The 16,916-nt window shown below is 57.2% G+C and overlaps 2 protein-coding genes across 4 annotated transcripts in view; both read right to left on the minus strand.

Moving 5' to 3' along the window:
* The window catches only part of ZSWIM5 (zinc finger SWIM-type containing 5), an 89,651-nt gene extending 82,390 nt beyond the window's left edge, over positions 1–7,261 (minus strand). The window contains exon 1 of the mRNA XM_083846897.1: positions 6,493–7,261. Within this exon, the coding sequence (XP_083703023.1) occupies positions 6,493–7,240 (748 nt within the window). The 5' untranslated portion in view covers positions 7,241–7,261. The remainder of the gene's footprint in view (positions 1–6,492) is intronic.
* Positions 7,262–13,427: 6,166 nt separating this feature from the next.
* LOC310903529 (selenoprotein Pb-like) lies at positions 13,428–16,410 on the minus strand. 3 transcript variants are annotated; one of them, XM_083846962.1, is made up of 6 exons: positions 16,264–16,410; positions 15,558–15,778; positions 15,262–15,474; positions 14,979–15,114; positions 14,149–14,396; positions 13,428–14,104 (listed from the first exon to the last, which is right to left on the minus strand). In XM_083846962.1, exons 2-5 carry the CDS (start codon positions 15,758–15,760, stop codon positions 14,154–14,156), a joined length of 795 nt encoding a protein of 264 aa, XP_083703088.1. In that variant the 5' UTR covers positions 15,761–15,778; positions 16,264–16,410; the 3' UTR covers positions 13,428–14,104; positions 14,149–14,153. The 3 variants fall into 3 exon arrangements, with proteins under 3 accessions (XP_083703088.1, XP_083703086.1, XP_083703087.1); XM_083846960.1 differs by having other exon boundaries at positions 13,428–14,396; XM_083846961.1 differs by having other exon boundaries at positions 13,428–14,396; positions 16,269–16,381.
* Between the last annotated feature and the right edge of the window lie 506 nt (positions 16,411–16,916).

The raw sequence follows: 16,916 nt of genomic DNA on the forward strand, positions 1-16,916 counted from the left end.
GGATCCATTTGTTGCTCTGCCACTCCTCTGACAGGGCACTTGTCTTCATCAAGGGATCCAAGCAGCCAGGGCGCAGTGCATGGTGTCGCCTGCCATCGCTGCCCCAGAAGACACACAGCACTGGTGCCCCATAAAGGCTGTTACTGGTGTCCCCAGCAGTCACCCACGCCCTGCACAAGGGTGGCCAGGGCTCCTGGAACAGAGGCAGAGTCCATCCTGCACTCACCGAGGTCTCTGAGGCAGGGGGACCTACGTTCCCCCCACAGTGAGGGGCCGCAGGGTACTGTCCCCAGGGGCAAACCAGCAACATCCCACTGGGGGAGACCCCAGGAGGGATGCGACTGGGATGTGGCATCCGCTGGGGATGGGGGCTGCTTTCTGGCCGAGCAGGGGCCACGGTGCAGTGCTGCCTTCCCCTGGGCTTCAAAAGCCAGACCGACATACAACCAACCATACACACAACCTCTCCGAGCTGTCATCCCAGCAGGTCTGCCTCCTAAGCACATTTGTGGCTTTTGTTTTGAATGATGTGGGAAAAGCCAACGAAAATAAATAAAATTAATTTTAAAAAATGAAAAACGTAGAACGCAACAAGTAAAGGCACGGGATTTTATAATCTGTGCGTTACTTTAACTGCACCGTTTTACAAGGGCTAACCCCAATCCTGCACAAAATCCTAAGCCGTAAGCTTGAGACAAAAAGCAAATGCTCTTAAAATGCAGCACCGGAAAATCCTTTTGGAGAGAAATGTGGTGGTGTCATGCACAGGTGAATCCTCAGCATTTAATAAAGCACAGACACAGCACCAACCAAATGGAATCTATTAATATTTAAACATCATGATTAAAAAAGAGTCTTTGAAAAATTGAATTTTTGCTCCTGGGACATTTCATTGTAAAAACATGAAGATGCTTTCCCCCTCTGCATCCCCAAGTGAAGCACTACAAGCTGTTCCTGCAGGATCTGCGCTTCTCTGCAAGACATTATCAGGCCCATTCGCAGCTCCTGCTGCAAAGGCAGAAGTCAGGAGTCACGCATTAACGTCCTTCATGCTTGTTAATGTAGTATTAGCAGCAAGTATTAATGTAGTCAAGGCTCAGTGTCTTTCAGTTTTTGTTTTCATTGGGAAACAGACTGGTCTGTATCGATGCTGGGAAGCCACCTTCTTCCCCTCCTCTCACCCCTACAAGACCAGGGGTACGACAACCCCATGGCATAACCTCTTCAGGACAGCACTGAGGTGAGGGTAGGACACACCAGGAGTTTATTTAACAGCCTTGCAACAAGCATCCCACACCTCCAGCTCTTTGCAAGCAGTGCTTCAGAGCTGGGTGAAGTGATGTCCTGGCTGGCCTCTTGCTGAACACCCCTGTTCTTGGCTGCCTTGTGGGAGGGCGAGTCAAGCAGAGAGGGGAAACGCTGCAGCTCCTCCCGAAATCCCGCCTCGGCATCTTTCCAACGTGAGCAATTCCAGCCTTGAGTACAGTGGGCAGGAGGGGAAAAAACTGTATCACAGCTAAACACCAAGCTCTGCACGCCCTAAATGCAAAAGCCCTGAAATTAAACACGTAAGCCCATGAATTAACTCTTCCACCCTAATGCTAACAAGATTTTTTTTAAAACATCTTTCCAAAGAAAATTAAAAGCTGCCACACCACAAGAGACAATTCACAGCTGGATGTGACTTTACAGCGATATCAGATGAGGGAAATGCTAGACGAGCTCGTTGAAGTTTTCCAAAAGTTCTATCTTAGGTTTGAGGGAATAACCATAAAGCATCCGACATCAAAGCAAGCATCAAATAACAGCGAAGCACATTCCCTCACACAAAGCTTCAGAAACAAAGCACGCAGGCACATGTGTTCCATGTTACTGCAATTTTAGCACAGTTAAATATTTCCTAAGAGATTCCTTCTATATGTGACCAAAATTAAAATCCGCTGTAAACAACTCACATGCTGGAAGCAGAGAAGGCCAGCTCCTCACCTGGGCTAAGCATGCATTTCCAGGAGCGTCGGTAAGCTCCTGCTGCCGCCTGCTCAAGCCAGAAACCAGGACTTCAAACACGTTGCCTCTGAAAAGCTCTTCAAACTTATTTATTCTTAAAGCCAAAATTAAATGTTTTATTTCTCCTGTTTTCCTTTTTCCACTTTTTTCCTTAGCCTCTTTAAGCTAGCATCATTTCGCCTTGAGATAAAAAAAAAAAGAGTCCCTGCTTCAGAGGGTCTTGTATTTCAAAAAAAAAAAAAAAAAGAAGACTCAAAAGCCAATAAATAAATCTGCTCAAGAAAACAAAAAAAAACCCACACCCCAAGTTAAAATTCCAGCTGTCAAAGTTTTCCTAGCTCTCCCTGCATGGCCAGCAAAAACCTCTGGTGTTTTTCATCAGCTCCGATCCCAGTTTCAGTAACACAGTCCAGACCACACTCAAGAAATATCTCACCTATGAGGGAGCAGCAATAAACAGATCATAAGAATTAATGTCTAAGAATCCTTTGTTTTAATTATGTATTTTAAGAAAAAATAATTAGAAATGGAAAGGGCATAATATATATTTAAAGCGTTCATCACGATAGGACTAATGAACCTCTGCCAACCCCTTTTATGTGGTCTAGAGTATTTTAATATACATGGGAGGATAATCCACCTGTAAAAAACAATAAACTAAAAATTAATTAGTAAATTGGAGACATGCTGTATGACAGCTACCCCACCCAAGAACCAAGGGCATACAGACAAACGGAGCTCCCTGAGAGCGTCCTGACGTGGGACACTGGGTTTCAACGTGCAACCCAAGCCATGTTTCACGAAGCCCGGCGTGCTTCCAAACCCGCTCCTGCCAGACGCGATCTCACAACCAGACCCAGCTCTTTACATAAAACAAAAAGAGCCATAACCAGACCTAGAGAGCCCCACAAAAGTGTTTTCCCCAAAATAAACAGCTCTATAAAGAGGGAAACCATCTACAGTTTTAAAAACAACTGTATGCGGATTTAGCCTCAGCCCTCTAAGACATCACAGGTGAGGGAAACCAAACGCTTGCCTTCTCTTTTTGTCTGGGGGAAAAAAAAACTAAAAGTACTAAAAACACCATGATTGTTTCTACCTCTGACGCTGCATTTCTGCGGGTATCCATGCAAATGACGACTGATAGATGTTGAAAAAGTGGGTAAAACAGCAAGCTCCCAAACCAGCACTCCCCACGCTCCGGGCATCGCACCTCTCAGCACGCCCAGCAGGCTGCCGGAGCAGCACCCAGCAAGACAGGATTCAGGATTATTTGTGGGTTTGAAGACCAGTGTTTACAAAGGCAGTGCATTTTAAAGCCCTGCCTCATTGTTTCTCTAACAGCTCGTGTGAATTCTGCTCCAGCTGGCACACCAGGGCACGAGGGCTCATCGAAGAGCTCCCACTCGGTGCAGAGCAACGCCAAGCTCAATGCTTCTGCTGCAGGAACAAGTGTCCTTCCCAACAGTAATCATAAAAGCCATTAACAAGGAAAACTCCCCCTAAAGCCACTACAGACACTTGCCCACCCATACGCAGCCATGACAACTCAAGGGCAAACTGCATTATACTATATTAGGAAGCGCAAGCTAGAAACGTGAATTTGTTATGCTGGATAACAGCCTGCTGTCAAAATCCACCAAAGGTCTTTTCTGTCTCCAAGAACCCAAGAGATAATGGTGTAAAACTTTTGTTCATAAATATTTATGCGAGGGAACTTGTTAAAAATTAACCGCCACCGTTAAAGGTTTTGTATCCTTTAGGATTCCCGGCATGCAGCGCAGTCGCATGCTTTATATTAAGCCTGGCATTTCTGCATTCCTTTCCTGCATGCTTTTGTCATTTGTCTAAAAATTAAAAGAAAAAAAAAAACCCACACACCACACACACACAAAGACGGGATCTGTACACATAATAATAAAGCAGTTTTTAAGAAGACAAAGATGCCTGTGTTCAACATCCAAGATCTTTCTTTGAGAAAAAAAAAATCAATTTAATGACTCCAGTGAGATCAGGGTTTAAGCCTCGTTTAAGTTTTACTAAGCATGAAGGAATTATTGGTTGATAACGTGGCATACATGTTTTTCTCAGAGCTGCCAGCTCTGTAAGCGGGGGAGCTGGGGGCGGACACAGGATGAGAGCCCTCTCCCCGCCACCTCCGAGCCCAGGAAGGCCATTCCACTTGGATCTTACTTGAACATTTTTCAAGTAGACTTTCCAACCACAGAGCGAAGGAATTTCACATCCGCACAATCCTCATTTTTTCGCAGGTCTGAGTCAGAAACGCAACTGCGCAAACATCTGATCTTTATTAGCAGCACCTCTCGGCCGCGTCAGCCTCAGGTTGCGATGCTCACGGCCGTCCACGACAGAGATCGTTTGAGGGGAACAGTAGTTTTGATTTAGCACTGGTGAGCATTGAGTAAGCCAGGGTTTTTTTTTTTTCCAAGTCATAATGGTTCCCATATAAGCCGACAACCGAGTTCCTATCTTAATTGCAAACACACGCACAGCCACAAAGTGTTTGCGTCTCCGGCGGCTGGAGCTCTTCCACCTCACCTTCCAGCAGCATCCTCGGGATGGATGTGGAAAGTTGGCAGAAGACCTTTCTGCTGCGCCCGAGGTAAACAGGCGGCCCTTCGGGGCGGTTTGCTTTATAAAAACCTCCCTCCGGCTCCACGCTGCAGGGGCTGTGATCAGCCCCCCAGTCCTGCCCACTCTGAAAAGAAACCGCACGTCCCCACGAGCATCGCCTGCCTGCTTCTGTCCCAAGACAAGCTGCGCTCCGGCTGACGCCCCAAACCCACCGCTCGGAAGGAAACCCCATGGGCGAACACCCCGTGCCCCCTTGGTGCTGCAAGGCCGGCAGCAAACACCTCCAGAACGCGCTGCTTCATCCACAAGCCTGCGTCTCGGGAGGACAATGGGTGCCAGCTCTCATTTCGGAGCTCGGTTCAGACATGCCTGGGGATGCGAAACGCCAGGGCTGGGACCGTCCCCGTCCTCTGTCTCTCCCAAAGGAGCACGGGTGGGACAGGGCGCTCCGAAATGGCGGTGTGAATGACGGATGCCAGCGCCGCCGCTTGGGGACGGGGCGGCCCCGCATGTGTCCCCCCCCCCCCCCCCCCAGATGCCTGACCCCGGCACTCACCCACGTCACGCACAGCATCGGCCAGCGCCTCTCCCCAAAAAACACCCCCAAAAAGAAATAAACACCCAAACACCCCAAAAAAAGAAATAAAAAACCCCGCTACAAGATAAATAAATAAATAAGTAAATCCTTTGTGCGAAACCAGCCCCGGTTTTGGGTGACCTCCATCACCCGCTCCCACGGCGGCTCCCTATGGCAGTGACACTTTGGTCGGCGGCTTAATAAAACATCGCCCACCGTAAGCTATTCCCCCCCCCCCTTTATAATTTTGAAGTTCCCGTGGAGCTACTTCTCTCCTAAAAAAAAAAAATCTTTGGTTTTTCGGTTTTCAAGTATTTTAAGCAGACTTGGAATAATTAATCGTCTTAACGCAGCCCTTAGAAAATATTAATTCACCCAAAAAAAGGCTATAATCATATCCTCAGAGAAAAACCTTTTGTGTTACGTGAATCTTCACTGCGTCTCCTCAAAGGTGGAAGGAAAATTCTTCTGCTGTTTTCTATTTTCATGTCTCAACTGGAAAATGTTTTGATAATGCTCTTTTGAACGCAAACCGTACCGAATGTGATTTTTTTTTTTCTTCTTTTAGCAGTTTCTTTTTTTTTCCCCCCGAATGGAAGGAGGGCTCTTTAAACAAACGCAGCCCAACTACCCGGCTCCCTCCAACCAAACCCACCCTTCTCCTCACCCATTCAACGCCATCCCCGGCGCAGGATGAATTTACATTCCGCATTTGCGAAACAAATCCCAGCCTAAGGTCGTTTCACCGGGCACACGGCGCTGCGATCACCCGCGGGACCAACCGGGCGCGGGTGCGTTTATGCAAACCGCCCCCCCCCCCCCCCGAGCCGCTGCCCCCTTTCAGCGGCTTTCCGATGGGGCCAGGGACTGGAAGGACGGGGCGGGGGGGGCACCACCGTGCCCCCTCCCCCTGCCCTTCCCCTCCAGGAGGGCTCGCAAAAGCCACGGGGGCTGCGCACGGGCATTATTCCCGCATGCCGCCCGCCCCAAATCAGCGCCCCGCCACTCCCCGCGGCGGGGCCAGCCCCGGGGCAGGCTCGGAATGAAGGGGGGGGGGGTCACACAGAAGCGACAGCGTTTTCCCCGCAGCCCCCTCGGTGCCCGTCGGGGGAAGACCCCCGGGGAGACCCCCGGCCGTTCCCTACGGGGGGGGGGGGGGGGGGCGACACAATGCGGTCCTGCCCCCCGGGGATGCGCTGCGCCGGGAGGGGGCCGTCAAAGAACAAAACGCGGCAGACAAAAGGCTGAAGCTGTTCGGGGGCGGTGGGGGGGGGACACCGGGGACCGTGGAGGTGTGGGGGGGGGGCACTCACCGACTTGCAGCACGTTATCCACCGCGCCGGTCTCCAGCAGGCGGATGCCCCGGCGGAACGGCAGCCCCTCGCCGTGCGGGGCGGCGGGGGCGGCGGGGGGGGGCGGCGGGGGCCCTGCGGCGGGGCTCTCCTCGCCGGCCGTAACGCCGGCGGCGGGGGCGGCGGCGGCGGCGGGTCCCCCCCCCCCGGCGCTGGCAGCGCTACCGGCGGCGGCGGCGGTGGCGGGGGGGGAGGCGGCGCTGCCGGCGGCGGTTGCGGCGGTGGCGGCGGCGGCGCGGCCGGGCTGGAAGCTGGAGTACATGCAGATCTGGCGCTCGCTGCGGGGGAAGCTCCAGTAGACGATGCGGCGCTGGACGGGCTCCGGGATGCGCTGGAAGCGGCCCTCCACCCGCTCGAAGGCCCAGCTCCCCGCCACCCGCTTGGCCGCCGCGTCCAGCAGCGACTCCGGCTGCAGCAGGCTGCCCGCCCCGCCGACGCCCCCCGACGGCCCCGACCCCCCCGAAGCCGTCCCCGGTCCCGGTGCCCCCGCCGCAGCCCCCGCCGCCGGGCAGCAACCGGCCAGCGCCGCCGGGACCCCGCTGGCCCCCGCCGCCCCCGGCCCCGCGCCGGTCCCCGCGGCCCCCGGCCGGGGGTGAGCGGCCCCGGTGCCCCCCGCCGGGCACGCCCGGGAGCACAAGCGCTTAGGGCCCGGGGCACCGGCGGGCAGAGGCGGCCGGAGCAGCTCCTCTCCCTCTCCTCCCTCCGCCATGGCTGCGACCGACTGAGCCGGGCGAGGGGAGGAGAGACGGGGAGGAGGCACCGGGGGGGGGCGGGGGGGACCGGGGGTGGAGACTGGAGGGGGTGGTCCCGCCGGCCCCGAGCCGCCCTCTGTCGGGGCGGGCCCTGCTGCGGCCCCCCCGGGGCTCCTGCCCCCGGTGGGGGTCGGGGGGAGAGGGGCTGGAGCCCCCCCCCGGGGGGGCCGAGGCTCCGGCGGTGCTCCTGGAGGTGCCCCGGGTGGCCGGGGGCTGCGGGGGCCGCACAAGTCGCCGTCGGGTGCACGCCGGGTGCCGCAGCACTGCTGCCATCCCACATCGGCCCCACAAACGCAGCGAGGTGGCCGCGAGCTGCCTCTGCTGCGGCTGAGCGTGCTGGCAGCACCCCCAGGACAGCACGGCACAGGGCCGGTGCTGCCCTGCCTTCCAGGGCTGGGTGCTTTGATCCCCTGCCCAGTGGGGATGCCATCCTGGGACTTCCCCCAGAAATACATCCCCCAGAAGTGCATTCCCCAGAAATCCTTTGTCCCGCCTATCTATTCCTATTCCTATTCCTATTCCTATTCCTATTCCTATTCCTATTCCTATTCCTATTCCTATTCCTATTCCTATTCCTATTCCTATTCCTATTCCTATTCCTATTCCTATTCCTATTCCTATCCCTATTCCTATCCCTATTCCTATTCCTATCCCTATTCCTATCCCTATCCCTAACCCTATCCCTATCCCTATTCCTATCCCTATTCCTATCCCTATTCCTATCCCTATTCCTATCCCTATTCCTATCCCTATTCCTATCCCTATTCCTATTCCTATCCCTATCCCTATCCCTATCCCTATCCCTATCCCTATCCCTATCCCTATTCCTATTCCTATTCCTATTCCTATTCCTAATCTCCTATTTACTCTTACCAAAAGAGCAAGAGCACATTTCCTGGAATAACAGGGCGATGCAACCGGGGAACAGGAAATAATTCTGCACCTTTGCTATGCCACAAGACACCTCCGAGCCCAAGGTCTTCTTTGCAGGACTTGGAAGGAAGGGGTCAGGTCCCAGGCAGGTAATGGCAGAGGTAATGGTAATCGATGAAGGGCAGGAAGAGGTTTTCCTTGAAGGCTGAGGTGCTCCTCGCTGCTGTTCAAGATAACCACTGCTAACAGGCAGCCTCATTTACCTTTTCCCCAGGAACCTGCCCCAAGGCAGAGCAAGCCCTCCCAGTGAGCCCGCACGATACTGGGACACAGCCCCCGGCCTGCCCGGTCCTTACAGAGCTCAGCCCTTACTTGCCAAGTCCCAGACGGTGCCAATAAAGAGGATTTTTAACTTCAGCCCGAGCATGGATGTTTTTCATTCCCAATGAGCTGACTCCTCACTGCATACATGTATCATCCAGGCTCAAATCAAAGCAAGGTCAGGGCAGTGGCTGGCCAGTCAGTCTCTGGGGGGTTGCCATGTTATTTCAAAGACAAATCAATCTATTCTTCCTTTCCCTCTTCGACCTAACATTAGTTGCTCTCCCCACTCCTCCCCATCTCTCCCTATCCCTTTCATTACTGCCTCGAATGTCCAAGAGGGGCTTTCTCCTGCCCTGGAGAACACGGACAGATGTCTTCTCGTGGCTAAACCTCAGCCTCCCGCCCAGTCCCTGATGCTGCTCACAGGCCTGGAACCAGCAACATCAAGAATTCACCCCACACTTTCATGAGCCTGGCCTTTTGCGGAGCCTCTGCCACGAACAGCCCCGGTTTCCCTCCCGGGTTTGAGGTTATTTGGGAAGGGTGCCCCATGCCATGATGCACTGACTCCAGCTGCTGTGGGCTGGGTGTTGGTGTCGTTAACAACACACTGACTGCTCGTGCAGAGCATTTTAGCTTGAGTCCCCAGCTAGAAAATGTACAGCCGCAGGGGCTGGAGCCCTGCTGGGTGTCACAGGAATGTCTCTAGGTGTCAGATCAGTCACAGGTCCAGGTTAAGCTGCAGGCGCTGCAGGGCAAGAAATCTGCCACAAACTGAATTTGAGCCCCAACACAGCATCCTGCCGAGATGCCCGCTGCTCCCTGCAGGCTTTTGACACCTCTGCCTGCTTTGTGGCGGGCAAGGACAAGCGCTGGGAAGTCCCACATCAGCACACGCACCCCCTGGGGTGGCTGCTCTCCTCCCTCCCCACCACATCCCAACCCCGCCGCCAGCCCAAACGCCGCCTTTCCCTGGGCGTTTTTCCCTCTGTGTGACGCTCCCGAGCCCCTTTGACATTGCTTTGACTCTGAACAGTTAACGTGGTGCCCTCGGTAACATGGATAACGCCGGCTGAGCCTTGCAGAGATAAGAGCAGCGCTTCGCAGGACCCAGCGAGCACCAGGAAAGTCCTCTGCCGACAGATGAAGAGATGCAAGCGCAGCAGAAGCTTTATGGCCAATTAATGACTGGAAAGGAGCTAGATAGCAGAGTGCGGGCGGCTACCAAGCTCCAGCTCAGGCCACCCAGAGGATTTGCTGCTCCAAAGCAGCCAAGGCTGGGTTTATCGGCAGCCAAGCTCCCTGCCGCAGCCTCCAGCACTCGCTGGAAGGGAGCAGCCTCTGCCCTTCCCATGCCGTGCTGCTCGGAGCAGAGGCAGCGAGGGCAAGGACACGGGCAGCGACCCAGCCACAGCTCCCTGCCTCAATGCACTTGGGAGCAGCAGGGTCTATCACCCCAGGTATTTATCCCTTCACATCCCTGCGGATCCGATGCCCAGGGAGGGGCAGAGACCTTCACGTCACAAAATAATTGGCCCTACAAGCGAGGGGAGCAATACCTTGGTGTGGCTGCCCATGGGGTTGAGCCCTATTTTTAGATTCTCCATTGCCTAGCAAGGTCTCCAGCGAAGTATAAGCTGGAGCTGGAGCCTTTTGCCATCAAACTGTTTGAATCCCCCGTGGATTCTCCGCAGACTCATTAGCGTTGGGTTATTGCTATGCTCCTCTTTCAGCAGGGACTCTAATAAAGCCGGTTTTCACAACCCAGCCACCTATTTTATGAAACTTTCTAGCACCGACAACCTCAGGGACCTCCTTTAGATGTGAGTGCAGTTGTCCCTGCAGTCGAAAGAGAAGTGCAAGGACTGAAAGGTCCCTCTCCTCTCCCCACACATGGGCCAGAGTCTCAGATCAGGTGCGCGATGGCTGCTCTCACACTCGTTTAGGCACAGAAATGACTCCGCTCACACGTGTGGCTCTGTTCCTGCAGCCCTCGGCTCCCCCCATACCCCAGCAGGGAGCTCTGGCTCTTGGGGAGCTGTTTTTCCCTCTCCACGCCCCAACGTTACACAGTTCCCATAAGATCAGCAAAGTGCTGAGCCTTTGCCTTACCATGGAGGATTCTGTACCTTTCCAACAAATGCATTTACTGCGTTGGCCAGCAATTAAGTGCGTGAGAGGCACTGGGCGAAGACCCTCTGCTTCCAGGAGACATGCTCGCCTGCCGCGGCAGGTTCTAAAAGCACTGAGCGCTCCAAAAAGTTACTCAGCCCCACGCAGCCACCGGCCCCAACCTCACCGAGCTCAGCACAAAGCAGACCCCTCACACTGCCCCCCCTCTCCATGGCTGAAGCTCCCTCCCGTTAATTAGAAATGCTAAAATAACCGAGAAATTATTTTGTGTCTACATGAGCACGAATAAATGAACGTGATGCAGGGATGCAGCAGACAGGGACCAGCACCCCATCCTGGTCACAGCTGTTTTTCCAGGGCCCCCATCTCTCCCCATGCAGAAAGCAGGAGATGGGTCACACGAGAACCCATTTGCCCTGCTCCAGCCTTTTAACCTCTGCATTTTAACACACTTTGCAAATGGTAATTAAAATGTAGATAACTCTGGGTGAGCAGAGAAGGGAAAAATTAAATGGGTGGGGAACAGCTCACTGAACAAACTTCACTTTTTCAAGATGAGAAGAAAAAGACCCTTAAAGGAGAGAAGATCTGTACAAATTCTGCAAGCTAGCTGACAATGCAGAGGAGGCTGAATGCTGGCCAAATTCAGACTTGAAGAGAAGCCCCAAAATGCTAACGATGGGGTGCAATTAACCAGGGAACAATTCTCCCAGCTGTGGCAGAGCACATGCTGCATGAAGGTTGGGGCACGACACCCGTGCACCGACTGCTGCCTCCTGCGATGGGTGCATTGCCTGATGGGCTGGGTGGCTGCATCCTGCACACTAGTTGGCTGGGTGGCTAAGAACAAAAATAATAAAGTCATGTAATTGTGTGATTTTCATCCAACAGCAGAAGCAACCCACCCCAGCTCAGTGCTGCCAACCCATGTATGTTAGAGCTCATGCGTGGCTGGCGGGGTATGTCTGGGATGGGTTTTCTGTAGGGCAGCAAGCAGCCAGGGGAGAAACTTGGAGGCCTTTGGAGGGTGGAGAGAGGCTATGGGGGAAACAGCAGGTCTGCTGGATGCACCTTTGTCCAAAAGCCAGAGCGGTTCCTCCACATTTTGGGGTGCCTCTGCTGTCCCTCTGCCAGCAGACAAGGTACAGGGCATGCTGTGCTACTGGCCTGTGAAATCCCAGCACTGGGCTCCATCCTGCTGGTGGCTTCAAGCCCAGCCAGGACCTGTGCTGTGCTGCTAGGGGCAGACACAGGGGGCCATGTCTGACACGTCCTCAGCTCCATCTTCATCAGTCCCCAGCACCATTGGCGATGCAAAGCACATGGGTCACCAGGGCCGGCTTCTCTCTGCGGCTGTTTCTCTGCTCTGTCCCAGATCCTTGGGCAACACCACAATGAAACAAGCCTGGACACACTCACCAAGGACGTCAGCAAGTTGGCCAAAGCCAGGGCAAGCTCCATCCCTCATTCCCCAGCTCCCAACCCACGATGGAGGCACGCAGATGCCATCCCCGCACAGCAGCAGCAGCCCCAGCCCATAGAGGCAAGCGGGGCCCGGCCGGGCTGGACTTTGGGGGTCAGAAACGCGTCGGCCTGCATTTATTTTCCCTAACAACAGCGATCTCTCTGTGTATTTTCGCTCTGTTTTCCTAGGCTCAGCTGCCTCCTCAATGAAATGTTTCCAAAGCAGCCCGGCTTGGCGGCGCGCCAGCCCCGGCTGCCAGATGAATGGGCGGAGGAGGAGGGACCCATTCCTCTTCTTGACACGGCATCGCTGCACAAGAGGCCTCTGTTGACATTAGGACTGGCTGTTCCCCCCTCTCCCGAGAGGATCTGCCCATCCCAGGCAGGAGCAGCACACGGGGCCGAGGCAGCAGGCTGACCAGTCGCGGACACCGGGGCACCACGGCCCAGCCCTCGATGACAAAAATACGTGGAGCAGCATCGGTGTCACCCTGGTCCTTCCTCAGACACGCAGGACGTCACCCAAGCAGTGAGCTGCTGCCCCGTCCCCAGGCCGAAGTGTGTCGATAGTGAGAGCTTTGCTGCTGCCTTGCTGCCCGGGATGCTCACGGTGGGGAGAGGGCTCTGCCTCATCTCGTGGAAAAGAGGCCAAGCAGGCATCGATAAGATGAATTAGTTGTCTCAGCAGCACCGGCAAAATGAGCAAGAGGAGTGGAGCCCGTGAGGCCCGGCCTGCTTTGTTTCAATTACAGCAGCTGCCAGAAGAAAAAGATAACCTTGATATTGATGGCAGGAGCAGCAGACAGAGGTGCCTTTGTGGGCTGCTTGGGAGCAGGTAGAGGAGGAAGGGGGAGGACAAGGAGGAAAAAGGGAGGGGGAGACACAGAGCCAGGGAGCAGGGACCTCACAGATGGACTGATCCTGACCCACCTGCCCCCAATGCACCTCTTGTCCACCCCAGCTCTTGCTCCATGGAGCCATGTAAGCAGAAAAGCCACCCCTTCGCTCCCCAGTCAGGCTGCGGGGCCTGGAGGGGAGATGGAGAGCTGGAGGGGGGGCATTGGGCAGGGCTCTGTGGTTAATGCCCTGCCCTGGGGGGACTAAGCCCTGGGCTCCCACCCTGCTGCCCCAGGGCAGGAGGTAGCCAGGAGGGTTGGGGAGATAGGGCTCTCCTGTCTTCAGCCCCTTTACCTCCCCTTGTCAGCACAGGGGAATGCAAATCTCCGCCAGCCGCTGCTTTATGGGGCCCAAATTCCCTTCCTGTCCTGGGAGAAAGCCTTGGGGCCACCCCAGCACTGGGCAAGACCCCCCACCCTTTTGGGGCACCCCCAGAGACCAGACCGGACAGGGTTCGCTTCACAGAGGCTTTATTCACAACCTGGATGTCCCCATCCCCGCTTCTCCCCCAGGACCCTCATCCCCGTCCTCCCAGGGCTGTGGACCCTGGTCGCAGCCCCTCGGTTTCTGAGAGGGGACAAGGCCACCATCTTGCGGCCGCCCACCACCACTGCACATACCCGTGTGCAAGGCCCGGAGGGTCCCCAGGGTGCGACAGCGATGGGGGTACGGGGTTTGGGCCATGGGGAGCCACCCAGCAGCGCCCACTCCTAGTGCCCCCCTCCTCTGGGCTCACCCCGGCCCTCCACGGGCACCCATGGGTGCCAGGTCGGGCAGGCAGCACCCAGCTCTGGTCCCTCCAGCCCTGCCCTGCTGCTCCGTGCGGTGTCGGCCCGCGGTGACCGGGGACGTCCCGGTTTGCACCACGGGCTTCATTGAGCACGGAGAGGCAGGCGGCAGAGGAAGGGTCAGAACTGAGTCCCGTGGCCAAGAGCGCAGCACCTTTGGGTGTCAGAGGGGGATTTTCATCCCTGGTCACAGGGTGGAAACATGACCCACAGGGGGGATGCTGGAGGGGGCTGTCACACCAGCGCTGCTGGTGACCAGCGGCCTGAAGCGAGTCCTTTAACACCTCTGGGAAGCGAGCTGGCACGCTGTGCACGCTACTGGGTTCTGCAAGGCTGCCCAGCCTGGCTTAGGGATCTGCCCAGCCTGGCTTAGGGATCTGCCCAGCCTGGCTTAGGGATCGCGTCCCTCCTGCTTCTGCCCCTTGGGATGGGGCTGGCCATGATCTCCGTGGTGGTGGTGAGCATGGGCAGCAGGCCTGCGGTCCCTGCTGGGGTCTGGGGCTCTCTCGCTGCTGCCTGCGTGGTGGTGAGGATGGAGGGGTTTGTGCTGGTGGTGGATGGGGGCCTCTGACTCCTTCTCCTCCTGTTCAGGAAGCGGGCTCGGGGTTGCAGGGACCTCCATGGTACTGTTAGCCTGGGGAAAATAACACAAGGGCTGGTGTGTTATGGGAATGCACACACAGCCCCGCAGCAAGCCTGCAAGCATACCTGAGAGACGGTGTGACAGCACCCACCCCGCAGAAATGGGCATGGGCTAGATCCATGGCTCTCCAGCCAGGACCCAGGGCAGGCAGGGGAGACCGGAGCCCACGGGGAACAAATCTCTTTACATACATCCCTTGGTTCAAGCTGGCTGTGCTCAAGGGAGTTCCTGAGCCAGAAAAGGGGCTTTGCATTCAATGTTTCTGGGTGGATTTTTCCTCTAGGAAGGGACTGATCACCTGCTGCTGAGCCCAAAGCTATGTGCTTTGCTTTGCTGCGAGCATGCCACCTCTGCATCCACTGCCTGCCCCTTTCTTTTTTCAGGCCAATAGCCCGAGTTAGCTCTTCCAGGCCAGCTGTTACAGACCTCTGCCACAACCCCACGAGCCCCCTCCTCCTCACGCAGTGCCCCTCTGCACCTCTCCAGCTTTCAGCCCCCACCAGCACGCTGCTCCCTGCAGCAAGCTTTCCTCCCAGCTGGCGATGAAGACCTGTGGCACCCACGGCTCCGTACCTCGTGGGTGCTGTTGGGGTAGAGGGAGCAGTTGCCGCAGAAGTCCTTGCTGTGGGTGAAGCGGATGGCCGACTCGACGTAGGGGAAGTGCAGGAAGCTGTAGGGCAGCTGGATGTGGAAAGCCAGGCGGCCACAGCTGCGGGGCAGAGCAGGGGACGAGCTATGGGGGCTGCACAGGAGGGAGACCCAGGGACGGGCAGGGGCGGTGAACCCAACCCCACAAGGCCTCCTTCCTTGTGGGGGGAGCCCTCCTGACACCCAGCCAGAGGATGGGGGGGCTCACCGGTCGTAGACGAGGAAGTCGTCCTTGTCCCCCCCCAGCAGCTGCCAGACGTCGGGCTCCTGCGGCTGCTGCTGGAAGACGGGGACACCCGGGGGCGCCTGGCGCTGCAGCTCCCCGAACATGGCGCGGGAGAGCGGCGCCTGCTCGTTGACGATCATGTAGCGGACGTCGGCCATGCCCTGCCGCGACAGCCTCTCCCGCAGGCCCCCGAGGCTGTGGGGAAGGAGGAGCTGAGGGGAGGCCGCCACGCCGTGGCTCGAAATGGCGGGGCTGGCAGGAGGGGAAGCGGGCCTCACCTGTGGGCCTGCCGCAGGCAGAAGTGTCAGCTGGCCTTGAGCAGGGCCACCACCGTCACCTGCCCCGCCGCCTCCGCCATGGGGCTGGAGCCGTTGATCTGCCATGCCGGGGCCTCCCGGCACAGCCGGCTGCCGTTGGTCGCTCCCTCGGAGGCCAAGGCCAGCCCCAGCCAGGAGGCCAGGGCCAGCACCAGCAGCCCCATGCCGGCGCTGGTGGGGAGCTGGTGGGGGGAACAGGGTGTCAGTGCCCCCACGCCGGGGCTGTGCCTGCATGTGGGGACTGCCCCGCTTCCCCCAGAGACCTCCTCTGCCTTGCTGACCCTAAAAGCCAAGCCGGGGGCTGGTTTGGGGAGCCAGGCAGCCCCCCCACCCCAGCCGCAGGGAGGGGGACGGTTTAACCTTCAGGCCTCCTTGAAGGTTCTTGGCACCCCACCAAGGGCGGGGGGGTTACACAGACCCTTTAACTCCTCTGCCCCCCAGTATCTGCCCTACTCACCCTTCCTCCCGCAGCCCCCTAGCCCTGCCCTCACCACAGTGTGCCCCATCCCACCACAGTCCAGCATGTATTATGGGCAGGGGGAGAATGTGGGGCTGCGGGGACAGCCTGGGGAAGGGGTGGGGGGGACATGGGGTCCTGATGGGAGGGATGTCCCTAATCCCCAGCCCTCTCCCCTCTCCCCCCCCGCCGAGAACGAGCCCTCAATACCGCACTTGTCCTCGCTGCTGTCCTTTGGCCAGACCTCAGCTCCCAGCTCTCGGCAGTGCCCAGCTGGCCCCTGCCTCCCTTTTATCTCCTGACCACTCTCTCCGCCCAGGAGGGAGGAGAAGCGCCCGGCTGCAGCAGGGGGGATGCTCCCCGGCCCCCGCCGCCTGCCTGGGGACAGCAACAAGGCGCGCTCTGTCCCCACCAGGCCCTGCTGCCGCAGCTGAGCCCCAGCCGTGCCAGGGCAAAGCGGTGCCTGGTGCTCAGCTCACACAGCGGGTGCCGCAGCAAAAAGCCAGGCACGCGGCTCCAAAACCACTGCCGTGCCAAACGGGGCTGGGTGGCACTGCCAAGGGCACCGCTCGCCCCGCTGGCACCACGGGGGCCCCAAAAAGCCTGCCCTGCATCCTGGGGGTGCCGGGGCTCCTCGCCTTGCTTTGGGGGGGCCACCCCGTTGGGCTGTGGCCACTCTCGTGTCGCATATTGACCATCAAGCTGTGTAGGGCCACCAGGGTCCCCCAGTGTAGCAGCCCCAAGCACCTCCTGCCCAGGGGTGTACGGAGCCGGAGCGTTCCCCCCCCCCCTAAAAAAAACCCCACACCGCATTGCTCGCCGCCTCGGCCCCACACTGACATCTCCGCAAATATTTGAGCAGT

This window comes from Anser anser (genome assembly GCF_964211835.1).
Source record: "Anser anser genome assembly, chromosome: 8".
NCBI classification, from domain to species: Eukaryota; Metazoa; Chordata; class Aves; order Anseriformes; family Anatidae; genus Anser; species Anser anser.